We start from the raw sequence: 15,071 nt of genomic DNA, 5'->3' as shown, positions 1-15,071 counted from the left end.
TTTATAGAAATTTATAAATCAATAAAAACTGGCATTTTGTTATTAAAATCTATATAAAGAAAGAAAAAAAATCTTGGCACAATATCCACATTGACTACTTTATAAAACTTAAAATTTTTCTGTATCAACTCACTCATTATCTTAAAAATAATCACAATACACCTAGGAACATAATTTTTTTCAAAAACCATTGGAAATTTTCATGAAGATTAACTGGTTCTTTAAATTAAATCAAAATTAACTCAAAATTTTCTATAATATATTTTTGTTATATCAAAATAAACAATTACAAAAATAATTAATTAAAACACAAATACAACTAATTTATGTAATTACTAATTTTAAGCTCAAGATTTTTCTATCCCATGGTAACAGGCAATTAGTAGATTTTTCACGAAATTTCAAATTTTGAATTGAATCAAATTGAAAATTTTTGAATGTTGCCTTATTAGGTAATGGGTTAATTTAATTTACTTTCCAACATGAAAAGTTTCCTTAACTTTGGACTGAGGTACAGAAATATAAAAGAATGACATTTTGTTAAAAGTCTCCAACCATGGAAATTCACATATGAAACATATCTTACCTTTAGCTTTTGGTGTTACTTCATTTAAAAGTTCATCAACTGTAAGATTCTCAACACCTCTTTCTCTTACAGTACCTATTTAGGCAAAATAAACAATAACTTCTTAGCTAATAATAAAGCATAAGTTAAAGCAAAATGTATTAAGGTATAATTAACCTGCAAAACATAAGAAGAATATTAAAAGAAAATATAAATCAGGAGTGCTACAAAACTTCATAAATTTTTAAGATATTAAATTTTAGCTGAGTATTTAAAAACTTAATACTGACTAAATTGTCAATGACATACTTCATATATCAGACACATAATAATGCATTTTTTTGGAATTATCATTACTCTTAACAAGATAATAATATACTCCACTTATTTAAAATATCTTGAAAATTTCCAAACCTTTCATATGAGTACAGTTTATTGTAATGAATTAGATGACTTCAAGGAAGAAGGTACAAAAAACATAAAACGAAAGTATTCAGGTCAATAGCTATAATCCAAACTATAATTATTTCATATTTATTAACACAGTTTAACACATACTAAATAAATTTTATATTGATAAGATACATAAACAATAATATATTAGGTACTTACATATTACCCCATCAACTGATAAAATTATCTACCATCGAACTATGATGGTGGAGATTCTGCTAAAGTTGCCCTAATTGTTCCTATACTATTCGGAAGGAAATGACACATCTTTATTTAATAAACAGTCAGTATTCAACCTACTTTGTTTTCACACTTCCTAAAAAGGATTCCTTTGATTTCTACTATTTTGTTAGGCCCAAAAATTTTAGCGGAATCTCTGTTTAGAAAGCTATGGGTACAAACTTCCTGTAGGTAATTCCTTCACTCTATTGTCCTTTTTCATCAGTCATATTCAGCTAACAATATCGTGTTAATTAATACACATTTTGTCATGGTAGAATCACATAATTTTTAAAATAATCCACTGTTTTCTGTTCTATAGAAGGCAGTTCCCAGATTTTAATCATTTCTTTCAAAATGGAGGGGAAATAAAGCAATAACAGTTAATTTATAAGTTTGTTGGAAAAAATCAAAAGATGGTTCATCAAGAATCATTCAAGTTTACACAAAATTAAAGTGCAAATATTATGAGGGTACTGTTACATTATGCTTATCCATAATTGGAGCTAAATCATGCCACTTGGCAAAAGATTCATGGTTGATGGCATAATATATAAGTGACATATTTTTTTTATTTGCCTTATTAAGTAGTTATGCAGAGTTTTCATCTGAACTTTTATTTAAAATGGAATAAAGAAGCGGAATAGCAAAGCTTACTCTGTCCCCTCTGAGAACTCTTAGTACAAACATTTTGCATCAATTCTGATATCTTACTTTCATTATTGTGAATACCTTAATATAAGGCTTTGTAACTGCACAGGTAGGCATAAAATAATTACATTAACTTAATTTATTACAACACTCTATAATTCTGGAATAAGTTATATTAAAGCAAAATATTAATAAAATAAAATATGTCATACTTCTGCCATTAGGTGTCAGTTCTTTATAAAGCTCATCAACTGTAAGATTCGCCATTCCTCTTTCTTTCACAATTTCTGTTAATATAAAGGAAAATAATACTGACTGCTAAATCTTAATTATTTTGATAATTGAAATGTTCATTCTACAAAATTCTAAAAACAAGTGTGAATACAGACAGGCTATGGTTCATAAATAATCAAATACTATCTACATCTGAATAAAATAATATACAAATTCAGTATATAATGATAATAATTTAGAGTTTCAATACATAAAATTTCATGGCTCATATTTTAAGAATGATAAGAAACAGGGTATGCTTAGTTTATATTTTCAACACATTCTGATTGAAATGAAATTAATAGAATTATTAGAAAATAAGTGTCTATTCAGAATTTTTCATGAAAAGAAAAAAAGGAAAAAGAAATAGCTTCTTGGTGTTGTATATGAACATCAAAAGTTTAACTTTGAACCTACCAAACTAAATGGAAATACCTGAAGGAACTTAATCGCTTTCAGTTTTCTACATCTGAATTTGAAAGTATTACTAAATCAAAGCTAGTAAATGAAGAAAAAAAATATTATGCATTTAATATTTTTTCTTTAAAGTATCATCTAAGTACTAAAATGTAGAAAATTTTACCTATTGTAAAATTTAAAAAAAAAAATATATATATTTTAAATCTTATATATATATATATATGTTATGGTGAAACACCGAAATCTGGAGAATGTCGACTTTCAACGGTGAATGTCAACATTCACATAGTCGCTTGGTGTATGTCCAAAATATTTTCCAAATACTCTTATTTCTGACTTACACTGGTGAATGTCGACATTCACCATGTACTAATGGTGAATGTTGAACATATAAGAATATTATACTTCCTTCTCCATAATTCATTCGCGAAAAAATGCACTTGAGACTCAGAAAAAGAACATAAGAACTTAAAACACACAGTACATTCAAAATGAGAAAGGGAAATAACAGAAGTTATAAACTTACCAAATTATGTGATTCAAATCTTATTTATTGCAACAACTTAAACTATTATGACACTTTGAATTGCACAAAAGGCCCTTTCTTTTACAACTGCATTTATTTGTGGAACACTTCCTTTTGGAATGGCAGCGTGTACATATACTCCTCTCTTTTCGACCTACACCAGAGCATATCTGGTGAGGGTCCGAATGTACAAGAATGTAAAGAAATATTCGATCTTTCACCGACGTATTTGGTGAATGTTGACATTCTCCAATTTCGGTCTTTTACGGTAACATATATATATATATATATATATATATAAAATATTACACATTTGATGTTTTCTCTTCAAAGTATCATTTAAATACTAAAGTGCAAAATATTTTACCTATCTTAATATTTACAATATATATATATATAAGCAACTTAACTAATATATACTTTGCAGATATTGCACAAGTATTAGAAAAACGTTTTTTTCGATTTCAATGAATTTCAGTTCATTCAATATATATATATAATTAATGCACAACTTCTATGAATTAAAAGAATTTGTAATAATGTACAACACCTACAAGAAGAAATACACTAATTTGTTAATATCTTGCAAGACAATCTTATTCCAAATACAATCATCAAAAATTCCCTAAAAAAAGCTGGCATTTATCTGTTTTTTTAGATTATTTGAGTTAGATAATGAAATTTTTTCTAAAAACCCAAAAGGGAAGGTGATTAATGGATGGCTAATTTAAATGATCTAATGCAAAAATGTATAGCTTATTTACTCTCACTACTTAAAAATTCTTCTCTACACATTTGGCTCAGTCTTTCAAATCTTGTTATTAATATGTATTATATGTAAAATAATATCTTTTTCTGGCCAAATCTATCCTTTTTATTAAATTTTATGGGCCCTTTTCGTTTCAAAGAAGCTTGAAAGGCCCTCTAGCTTGAAGAATTATGACTTTAACTAACAAAATACTGTATTTTTCCAATTTCAACTACTTTTCTGGCCAATTTTAGCAAGTGTAAGACTGGATTATTCAATTATGACAAAGCACACAAGGGCTATCAGCCTAAAGGGGGGATGCCTTCGTGGAGCACTTTCTAAGAGAAGCTGGCTCATATACATGTTACACATGGGGAAAACCACAAAAATGCCAATGCAAGCAGCCCGTTCGCGGGATTCGAAACTCGGACCGAATTACCAGTGTTCAGCGTCTTTACCGCCCGGCCGCTGGTAGGCCGTACCAAGTGTAAAAATTAGCCATTTTGCATTCACCTTTTCTAACCATTCCTGAATTGACATTGCACAGGACAGACGTCATGTTGAGAAAAACTACCATCTACACCCCCCCCCACAATTTTTTGGACTCAGGTCCCCTTCAGTTAGTTAGGTTTCATTGGACATTGCTTCCCAACATGTGTTTTTCCCCCTTTGTGTAGTCTCACCTAATTGGTGAATTTAATTCTTATCTTTTTCACTCTTTTCTGTTGCTACATATAACTCCCTCTTTTGCCATTTTTTGGAAACAGCTTCTTGCAGAAAGAAGTCTTGAATTCAAGTATTGTTTTTACATTTCATCTTTTTGTTGTTCTAAATTTGAGTTATAAACTGACCCAATATGAATCTTTTATTATTTAAAAAAATAATTGCTGTTACTACTTTTTTAAAGTTATAACTCTTCAGACTAAGAAGGTTCACCCATAAAGTTTGTGAATATGTTGACTAATAGCAATTCACTATTTATTTTATTGCTGCAAATTTGCCTTACCAGGCTTCTTGTATAGTTTTTCCTGCACAAATTAAGTATTTCTCATATACTTGTTAACAGCGGACGCGTTGGGAAATGAAACCGGGAAATTGAAACTTGGTTTCAATTAATATTTGGATCTTTTTAATAAATAAATAAAAAAAAAAAATTGGCAATCAGTCTCAATGTCCTGTTTGACGAAACGTGTTCTGGAATTAGCAGAGTTCGAAGCTCACCATGCATTTTTCTTGAAAAGTCCATGGTGATATTCGAATTAGGCTAATTTTTCCATTTACCACTGCTTAGTTGTAGTTATTGTTTTTTAACATGATTTTTTTGTAATATTTTTTTCTAATATGTTTTGAGATAGCTTAAACTTTATTCTACATGCATATTAACTTTTAAGTTTGAATCAAGTTAAGCTTTCACCTTTTTCTAATTTTCTTAATTGGTATTTCATACATATTGTGTTTTTTACAATTTGAATTGCAATTGGTTCTTTACTTTGTGTTTATACTACTTTGCAAAGGAACCGAAGTATCACTTTAGCTCATAGGCAATACAATTGGTTCTTTACTTTGTGTTTATACTACTTTGCAAAAGAACCTTTAGCTTATAGGCAATAGTTAGAAGAATTTACTTTTTAATTATATATATATATATAAGCAACAGATGGGTATATTTGAAATATACCTGTTAGATGATAAAGACTTACACAAGGTAGCCTAAAATATAAAATATATTATAGCTATCTTGAATTATCAATTTATATTGTTGTGTGCGAACAGGTTCCTAGTAGACAGAATGCACAAGTCTGATAAAATGTTACCAAAATTTATTTTTATCAAAAGAAATATAACAAAATGCCGGAATTTTCCTCAGCGATATCTGTACAATTGTTCAAAATATCATGCAATATAATCAGTAATTACACTTTACACTACTAAAAATAATAAATAGAATACAATGCAATGCAAAAAGAAAGGTAAACCTATATCATGCTGAACTCAAATAATAACAGCAGCAGCTAATTAAACAACTGAGCTGAGATGTCTCTCTGGCATTTTAAAGCTTTTAATCGGGCACGAGAGAGTTCTAGTAATTTCTTTGCTTCTCGATATTTCTGTAAACTAGCAAGAGAATGGAATTATGGTTAAAGCTAACACAGTAGTCAATTATATTTATTCAATTTAAATACAAATAAAAGAGACATCAATTTATTCAATGTTAAGAGCAAGTGTTTTTATATTTTTACTTTTTCAGTGTAGCTTTTTCTTAAAATTTATCACACGCTGCATTGAATGGGGAAATAAAACAATTTTAATTATAACTCTACTAAAAATATCTAACTAAATACAAAATACGTAACAATATTTTAGACCATGTGTAAAAGCTAAGTTTATGATTGTAGCAAAGTTCTGATAATTTATTCATGTTCTATTAAAGATATAACACTCACTGATCATACAATTAATGCACTGCTTATCATGCATGTCATGTATTATTTCTAATAAAGGATATTAACAGAAAAAAAACATGACTATTACTTACTGAAAAATTATTAAAAACAATTTGTATGAAAGCAATTATTTAATATAAATTACTAATTTATGTCAGTTCATTAATCTAAAAATAACAAATTTAAATTTCTAAAATGATGGAAAGATTATTTCTCTGTTTTGCGGGAAATTTTTTTTTTTTTTTTTAAATATGGCATATGACAGGAATGCAAACCTCACATCTTGATTTCAAAGAATTTAGCAAATAGTTGATCAAGCCTAATGCAAGAAGACATTTAGCATTCTATAATGTAGCTACATAAGGCATCCTATACATGGTGAATCAGATTCAAAACTGGTAAGTAATTTGGGGAGTTCTTTCAAGTGATATCTTCTATTTTGAATAGTCTCACACCAAAGATCCTCATTGCAAACAAGCCTTGTCATCCATTAGCAGAAAATAGCATCCCTAAATGACCTTATATGGAGTTTCAAGATTTTGTCTACATATCTGTGACCAACTATAGAACATCCATCAGAGATATACAGCTCAGTGTAGCCATTTTTGACAATTTCTTCATAAATTATGAAACAGCTTTTGTTGAAGCAAAACCTTTCATGAGGAAGAGAAGACAAGTTACATACTCCTCGCTCCCTCCTTATCAAAACATGTCTATAATCCCAGTTCAGGTTAATATGTACTTATCAGTGTACAGCACACAGTCAAATTCATTTTGGCTCTTTTGATGATAACATAGACAGCCTTAAACAGGCCTCTTTTGAAGAGGTGAGTAGGATACAAACGACTATTTTTTTTTTCCACGCAAAGTCCAAACACATAAAGCTTCTGTGCAGCAGCTAAATAGTTGATTCAAGTTCCTGTAGGAGTGTGAACATCTAAAACAACTTTATTGCAGTTGCTTTAGAGTTTCTTTAAGCCAGAAATGACAGAGAATGGTACCTGAATGCAGTTGCTGCTAAGGCTGTTTGCTAACTGATTTGCAGCTTAGAAAATGGTGTGAGATAACACTTTGAAGGATAATCAAATCTTGGATGACTTTTATTTGTGTTTGATACCTTTAAAACTATCAGTTAATTGCCGCTTTTGCCATGCTGAAAGAGTAACCTGGCGTTCAGTTCCCATTCTAAAAATTTCCATGTACAACAAATAAATTATATCATAAAATCTAATATAATATGAATTTTCAGTAATATATCTTTCAAGATATTTTTAACAATCCATAAGTAAACATTTACCTACTTCAAAATTTACTACATTTTAATTTAATTACTGTCATAGTAGATTGCCTGCAGTATTATTATTATATTGACTGCTCTAAAATTTATTTCTTGTTAATTTAATAAAGCTGTCTTAAAAGGCAACTAAAATTCAATATTAATTCATGTCACTTAACTTATTGCCAATTATACTCATTCAGTTTTTTAAGTTATAAGGCCCATTTCCACTACTGCGTACGAACACGTTCCGTCTATTGAAGACACACCTACGGCATCCGTACAAGCATTTCCACTGCCGCATATCCGTAGATTATTTTCATTTTCTGCCACTAGGTGTCACTGTAATATTTTGGTGCCAAACAACCAGTTCACGTGTTACAATGCTGACCATCTGAATTTTTCCTGCTTAAGCGAATATTGTTTGTTTTGGATTTGTTACGGATCCTGATGTAAAACGCAGAAAAGTTTTGTTTACTAAATTCCATGTTATTGAAAATTTTTATTTTTGCTTATGAACTGCGAAAGTAAAGTACGCTAGTAATTCTTAGATAAGTAAGGTTATAAAGCATTATTATGAACATCACTAATTGCATTTCCACTATTAATAGAAGCTGAAGTAAATTAAAACAATTTCTTTGCTTTTCTAAAAGCCTTAAATAATGATGATATTATTAAAACTAAAATGTACTGTTACTGAAAAAATAAACAAATAAATAAAATAAAAAAGTTAAATGAATTAAAAAATAGTTGGTACTTTAAAAATACAGAGCAACTGTAAAGAAAGGTTCACAATATTTACACAAAATTTGCTATGCTTGTATACCGCTGACTTCAGGGTTATAGCTGGATAATTTATTAGAAATCTCGTTTGTTTTAAAATGCACTATGGGCAGTTATATTTTATGCATAATCCATAAAATATTATTTTTAATTTAAAATTTTTTAATTCATATCTCTTTTTATAGAAGAAATTATTAAAATAAGCTTTTTCTTTTTATATATACACACATTAGGTAAAGAAAATGGAAATATTTAATTAATTAATTCCTGCCCTTCTGCTGGAGAGGACTGAATTTAAAAGCATTTATTATAGTAATTTTTTGTTAAAAAAAAGTGTTTAGGGCATTAATACTATCTCATGCTAATTGGTAATGAAAATTTAGAGCCGTAAACATCCCAAAGTCTGAGCATAGGTATATACATTCACATAAAAGTGAAACGAAAAAAATATATATATATATATATATGTACAGGGTTTCAAAAGAATAAATAGCAAAGTTAAATTAAATTTAAATAATTCTCTTGTTCAATTGCTGCAAGGAATGAAATTTGAATTTAACAAACTTTCTCTATTCGTAAAAAGCAAATTTAAAGTTAATTAAATTTAAATGAAATTTAATGCAAACAAATAAATGATTAATTATTGATGTGAACTAATCTACAATATCATTTAAATTCTGAAAGCATATGTAAATAAAGTGTCAAAATCCATGAATAAATATATAATTCCAAAAATTTATTAATACTAAAAAATTTATAAAAATGCATAAGTGAATAATAATATAAATAAATTTTTAGAATTATATATCTATTCATGGATTCTGATACTTGCACTTGATTTACATATGCTCTCAGAATTTAAAAAATATTGTAGATTAGTTCACAGCAATAATTAATCATTTATTTGTTTGCATTAAATTTCATTTAAATTTAATTAACTTTAAATTTGCTTTTAACGAATAGAGAATGTTTGTTAAATTCAAATATATATGTAAAGTGTATGCTTTAAATTCGTATTATATTATTTTCAAAATTTTTTGCGGGGAAATGTAAATAAATAAGAGCATAAATAAAACATTACATTTAATGCATATGATAATAGAAATAAATTATAAAACATGAATATAGATCAAACTGGAACAAAAAGCTAAGAAAGTTGCAGAACTCATGACCTCAAAAGTTAAACCTTGTTACCCTCAGCTTTACCACTAAGTTAACATCACACGGGAATGATATGCATATTTTGGCTTATATACATCGTCAAGTAAATCAATTCTTAAAACTAAATTTTTTGGTCCTATTTCAGCATTCTATTGTCTAAAAAATTTACCAGAGTTTGTTCTTCAGCTTCTAGTACATTTTTTACAAAAAACATTATCTTTTAAAGTGGCATTCCGATTGAAGTTGAAAGGGCTGCTAAAAATGTATTCTATGTGCTAACAAATATACGTTAGCCAAAAAGATATACTTTTAATCATATCTGATTTGCTATAGCAGTTTGATATAGTTAGACATTCATTTTCATTAAAGGTAAATGTGTATTCAGAACTAGGAAAGAATTGTCAGGACAAATTTTGCTATTTCATGGACTCGGAATTATAATCTTTGCTGCCGATTTTCTTGAACGCCTGATTTTATCTGCGAATAAGTACTGTAGTTGCAGTTATCTTATTTTTATCTTTTTTTAACTAAATTCAGCTGATTGCTGACTTTTTCAGCGCGCAGATTTCTCACTATAATGTTAATTCAGAAATAAGTATTTTTTAGCAAAACATTCTTTCCCTAAGTAAGCGTTCATCGCTACTTCTGCCGCCATTAATTTTTGGTGACTACACCTGATTGCTCCTTTTTACCACGTGACTCCAACGCATCTGCAGACATACGGATAGAAGTTGAACATTCTTGAACTCCATCTGTACGTCATCCGTCAACGCACATCAACCGGATTGCAGATGTCAATCAAAGTGAATTCGCTCGCTGATTGGAGAAACGCATACGCAGCAGAGGAAACGGGCCTATATTCTCCATACATGAAGGCAACAGATATTAATAGAAAAATGGGTAACAAAAAGAAAGATGTACAAAACATATTCATAAATTTTGAAATATATGTAAATATTTAAACTAATTGGCACTCACATAAAAGTATAATGAAAGTGCAAAAAGGCTTAAATTTTCCTACTTTTAATAAAGTAAGGCATTTATTTATGATTATTTAGCTAGTTTGATCATAACTATTCCATGGTTTGACAGCTTCAGTAATTTTTTGTACATCCATCGGCACCTATCAGAAAATCAATACTTGATGCACGCAGCCAGCTTATTCAGAGATGTTTGGTTATTTCCTGGCAAATGAATGGAATACCAGCTTTACCCTACCTATTCCTAAAAATAAATGGGCTAACAGTCTTCAGCTGCTTTATTTTACCTTCCTTATTATAGTTATTCTAATAAATAAATATTTCCTACATTCATGCCAAACTCATTTTAACATTACTTCTAGTTCATTCTTTGGTTCTTAAAAATCTAAAACTGGTACTTGTGTATTTAACTGGTCTCCAATGATACAACACTAATGATCTGTTTGTGCCTTTTGATAATGAAACATAGTTAATCATCAGCAAATCAATGGAACCATTTTCCCATTTCCATAGGATGCTGTTTGGGAGTCTCATTCAAAATCTCATTTAAATGGACTATTATTCTCTGCAGCTTGTTTCTGCTTCATGTTAATTCTGCTAAAAAGAGGCATGAGACCTCTCTTGAAGCAGTTCTCAGGCCTTATTCTAACACTCTGTTAGCTATTATCAATGCATAGCTATAGGAAACAAAAGCAGCAGTCTGCGCCAGATTGTGTATTTTGGAGGATTTTCATGTAAAACATATTATCGGAATTAGTCAAAAGGGTTTTCAGAACAAAAATCAAAATGGAATTGGAGCAAAGTTCAGTATGATATTGTGTCTATGGATGCTTTTGTAGAAAATTAAAATCCTCAGCAAAGGCCTTGAAAACTGTGAACTGGCTCATATTCACTTCATGAAAGTGGCAGTCTAGCTAGTATCCATGTCATGCATGCATGACTACAATGTTACATATCTATATTACACATATGGCAGCAAGTCTGGTGTTTGGGTTTAAAGCCAGATCAAATAACTAATACTCAGCCATTTTATCCACTCAATCATTCGTGAAGTGAAGAATCACGAGAAGCTGAATTGTCACATGAAATTCAGTTGAAGAGAGAAACGTTTCTTACACTGAATAGAATATTAAAAAAAATTCAAAGAGATTTCAACAGCTTCATATTCTTGCTATGGCTTTCTTACTTCTTTGAATGACAAATGTGAATAAGTGAATCTCAAATTATATAATTTAATGCCCCTTCTACCCTTTTTATAATTTAATTTATTTTTCTCATTGTTATATTATCAATTATTATTGTATTATTACATCATATTATTTGTTCTTATAATTTTTTTGATATTGCAGGCAGATAAAGGAAAAGTACCAATTTTACTATAGTGTCTATAGAAGAGCTACGAAACAAACTTCTAGAATGTCACTGATGATTTTTCTAACAGAAAAAAAAAAAGAGAGAGAGAGAGAGAGAACACTTTAGAATCTTTGAATCAAAATTTTATTTAAAAAATAAACACAGAAATCTGATTTATTTCTCTATGTATCATTTTCACATTTTACTGATTTGACGTTTTGGTGGACATTGAGAAGGGTGGCGCAAAAGATCCAGTTTCGCCATTGCTGTCAAATTTCTTTTGTTAAAATCGTATATCTTCCATTGTATATGGTTTTGTATTTGTATATCTCCCATTGTATATGGTTTCAGAGTGTAAAACCTGCATGATTTTTTTGGTAAAATATCATATACCTGTAAATGCTGAATTGCTTGCTCCTGCTTTATTTTTTAGCCAATCTAGTCTGATAAAATTCACTTACATGGAACAACTAGATAAAAACTGTTAATAAATAAAACTGCTTTCAATCACAATGTTTAAGTTCTAAATTACAACAGACAGTAAAACATATCATACCTCTGCCTGCAGAAGTCATTTCATTCATAAGTTCCTCATATTTAAGTTTCTCAATACCTCTTTTTATTATGACATCTGGCAAGAGAAAAGAAAAAAAAAAAAAAAAAAAAAAATACATATCATTCAACTTTTCTAACAATACTAAAATATATGAAAAGAAAAAAAAAAAAAAAAAAAAAAAAAAAAAGACTTCATAGGTTGCCTTTCTTATAGTCATACTTAACACAAGTTTATTAAATTTCTTCCTTCTGCTTTCTGCATTAAAGCAATCAAAATTAGACCAAGAATACTGGCATCTTGTTTTCTGTTATGTAGTGCATACAACATGAACAGCAGGGTAAAACTCTTAGATCAAAACTTTTTTAGGATCATGAACCTTTATTAAAAAATCATAGATATTTCTTATTAATTGTGTTTACTTTTTATTTCTATACACATCACATAATATTTCTAAATAGACAAAACTCTGTACAATGTATATATAAAAACTTTCTCTACTTGGCAAATTTTCTGATGTTTTGTTCAAAGTACAAATTTCTTTCTAAAAATAGTTTTCAGATTGTAAAGTTCATTGCATTGTTAAATTTTTTGAAAATTCAGCTGCTTTTACCCATGATATTTTACTTTTACATGAAAAATATCTTTAAAATATTGACATATTACAAAATGTGTAGGGAATTTGTCTACCAATCTATAAAAATGACACTGTATTTTGTCATAACTACTGACTACACAAAGAAGCAAACAGGACTTATCTGTAGTTTTAAAAACAATACTCATCATATGCTGCTGAAAATTTCTATGTCTTTATTACAGTAAACTATCAAGATATTCATTTGCTGCTGATTTAAAGCTAAAAATGCCGAAATAAAAATATTTAACCGTTAAAAAAATGTGTTGATTATTGAAGAGTTGGTTAAAAGTCTGAAGAAGAAAGACACTACATCAAAATTTCGTATTTTACAAAACTGTTTATATAATATACACAAATTCAGAGTAAGATTTTGACAAGTTACAATTCTAAAAATTCCACTTGAGCAAAACAAAAATGAATGTTCATGAATATACTGTTTAAAAAGTTATCTTGTTTTAAAAGCTAACAGATACACAACATTTGAGCTAAAAGTATATTCTTCTTGGCTTTTGATAACAGAAAGGACAAAAGAGAATTTGCAAGAGATAGGCCACATCAAATTATCACATAATATTACAAGATTCTGCATACTATCTGAGCTGACAGAATTAAAAACAAATTAAAGACATGTACACAAAAAACATGTTCAACTGTCTTCACTTTTCAACCACTGAATAGATTCTATTTTCTTCCACCGATAAAAGTTCAGTTTAGAAAGTAGACCTTCATGAATCAGAAACTAACATGATTCAAGTCAAGGATTAGTATTAATTAGAAAGCTCTTTTTTGAATCAGAAAATTAAACAAACTGTGCTCTGAAATGTGCTTTAAATTACAAAGCTATGTCAAGAAATAGACATGAGTTTCCCTTTTGCCCAATCTATTCTTTTTCTAATAACAACTTACTGGAAGTTGATTTCAAAATCATCTAAGCTAACATGATTTAAAAAACTAAAATGAGTAAAAATTACAGTGAATTAAAATTTATTCTCCATACTTTTTCAGAGAGAGCTTCTTTAATGCCTCCAGTGCACACTGTACTTACACTAGGAGAACAAAGTTCCTGTTAAATAAAAATTAAGCGTTCCTCCATTAACAGAATGAGAACTTTCAAGAAAATGCTGATATATATTTAATTGTTAATAATATTTAAATCATTTTCAAGCATTAATATACATTATGTAGACAAAGTTATGAAGTATCTGTTAGTTTAAAATGAAACTGCCCACATTATATAGGTAGAGGAGGAGTATGCTTAAAAAGGACATAAACTGCATTAACATTATACAAGTTCTTTTGGTGAGTGAATTAAAGTCAGTAAATACATAGCTTAACAGCTGAGCTCACAATTTTACTCATTCAGTAAGACACATGAATCAAATCTAACATAAGTGATGCTGTGATGAAACAAAAAAAGTACCAAATATACTTATCAATTTAGTAGGTTTAAGGCAGGGATGGGCAAACTACGGCCGGTGGGCCATTCTATCAAGCCCACGGATAGAATTTTAATTTGCCAGTCCGAGGCAAATAAAAGAAATATATATTTATATATTATATATATCCATCTCCTTTTCTACTTTGTTTAAATATTATTTTTTTCTTCTTTTTTTCAAAGGACTGATGATTTTCTTACTTTCTCTATTTTTGTTTTACAAAACATAAATCGATGGAAATAGCAAGCACAAACATCTTTCAATTGGTTAGGTGTTAAAAGCAGAAGTTCTGCATTAGTTATAGCTGTTGATTGGTGCCAACAAGCGTTATCTTTTTCCCAGGGAGCAGACATATGGGAATCCAATGTAGGGGAATTAGATCTCTTAAGAAAAAACTTAAGTTTAATTATCTTAACTTAATAAAACTTAATCTGTTTGCTGGGCAGCTAGCTAAGAACGACTTGTCTCATTTCCAGAGGTTAAATTCAATACCCTCAGTAACTGAAGAGAAGTTTCAGAATTATGAAGAGGGCTTGAAAAATCTGCATTTTGAGTTTGAATGAAGATTTCAGTGACATTAAAACAGAATTTGA

The 15,071-nt window shown here is 29.0% G+C and overlaps 1 protein-coding gene and 1 long non-coding RNA gene across 4 annotated transcripts in view; one reads left to right on the top strand and one right to left on the bottom strand.

Annotated features, from left to right (window-relative positions):
* Positions 1–12,259, top strand: part of LOC118187980 (uncharacterized) — a 29,040-nt gene extending 16,781 nt beyond the window's left edge. The window contains exon 3 of the long non-coding RNA XR_004758041.2: positions 11,849–12,259. This is a non-coding gene — a long non-coding RNA (uncharacterized LOC118187980). The remainder of the gene's footprint in view (positions 1–11,848) is intronic.
* The window catches only part of LOC118187979 (uncharacterized), a 28,363-nt gene that overhangs the window by 3,559 nt on the left and 9,733 nt on the right, over positions 1–15,071 (bottom strand). For all 3 annotated transcript variants that reach the window (XM_085821649.1, XM_085821648.1, XM_035358294.2), the window contains 3 exons: positions 12,409–12,483; positions 2,101–2,175; positions 587–661 (listed from right to left, as the gene is read on the bottom strand). In XM_085821649.1, coding sequence (XP_085677775.1) covers positions 587–661; positions 2,101–2,175; positions 12,409–12,483 — 225 coding nt within the window. The remainder of the gene's footprint in view (positions 1–586; positions 662–2,100; positions 2,176–12,408; positions 12,484–15,071) is intronic.

Source organism: Stegodyphus dumicola, chromosome 8 (genome assembly GCF_044657685.1).
Source record: "Stegodyphus dumicola isolate Sdum_Otavi_A_Nest chromosome 8, ASM4465768v1".
Classification (NCBI taxonomy): Eukaryota; Metazoa; Arthropoda; class Arachnida; order Araneae; family Eresidae; genus Stegodyphus; species Stegodyphus dumicola.
Note: the sequence above shows the minus strand (reverse complement) of the source record. Positions and strands in the feature narration are given on the sequence as shown.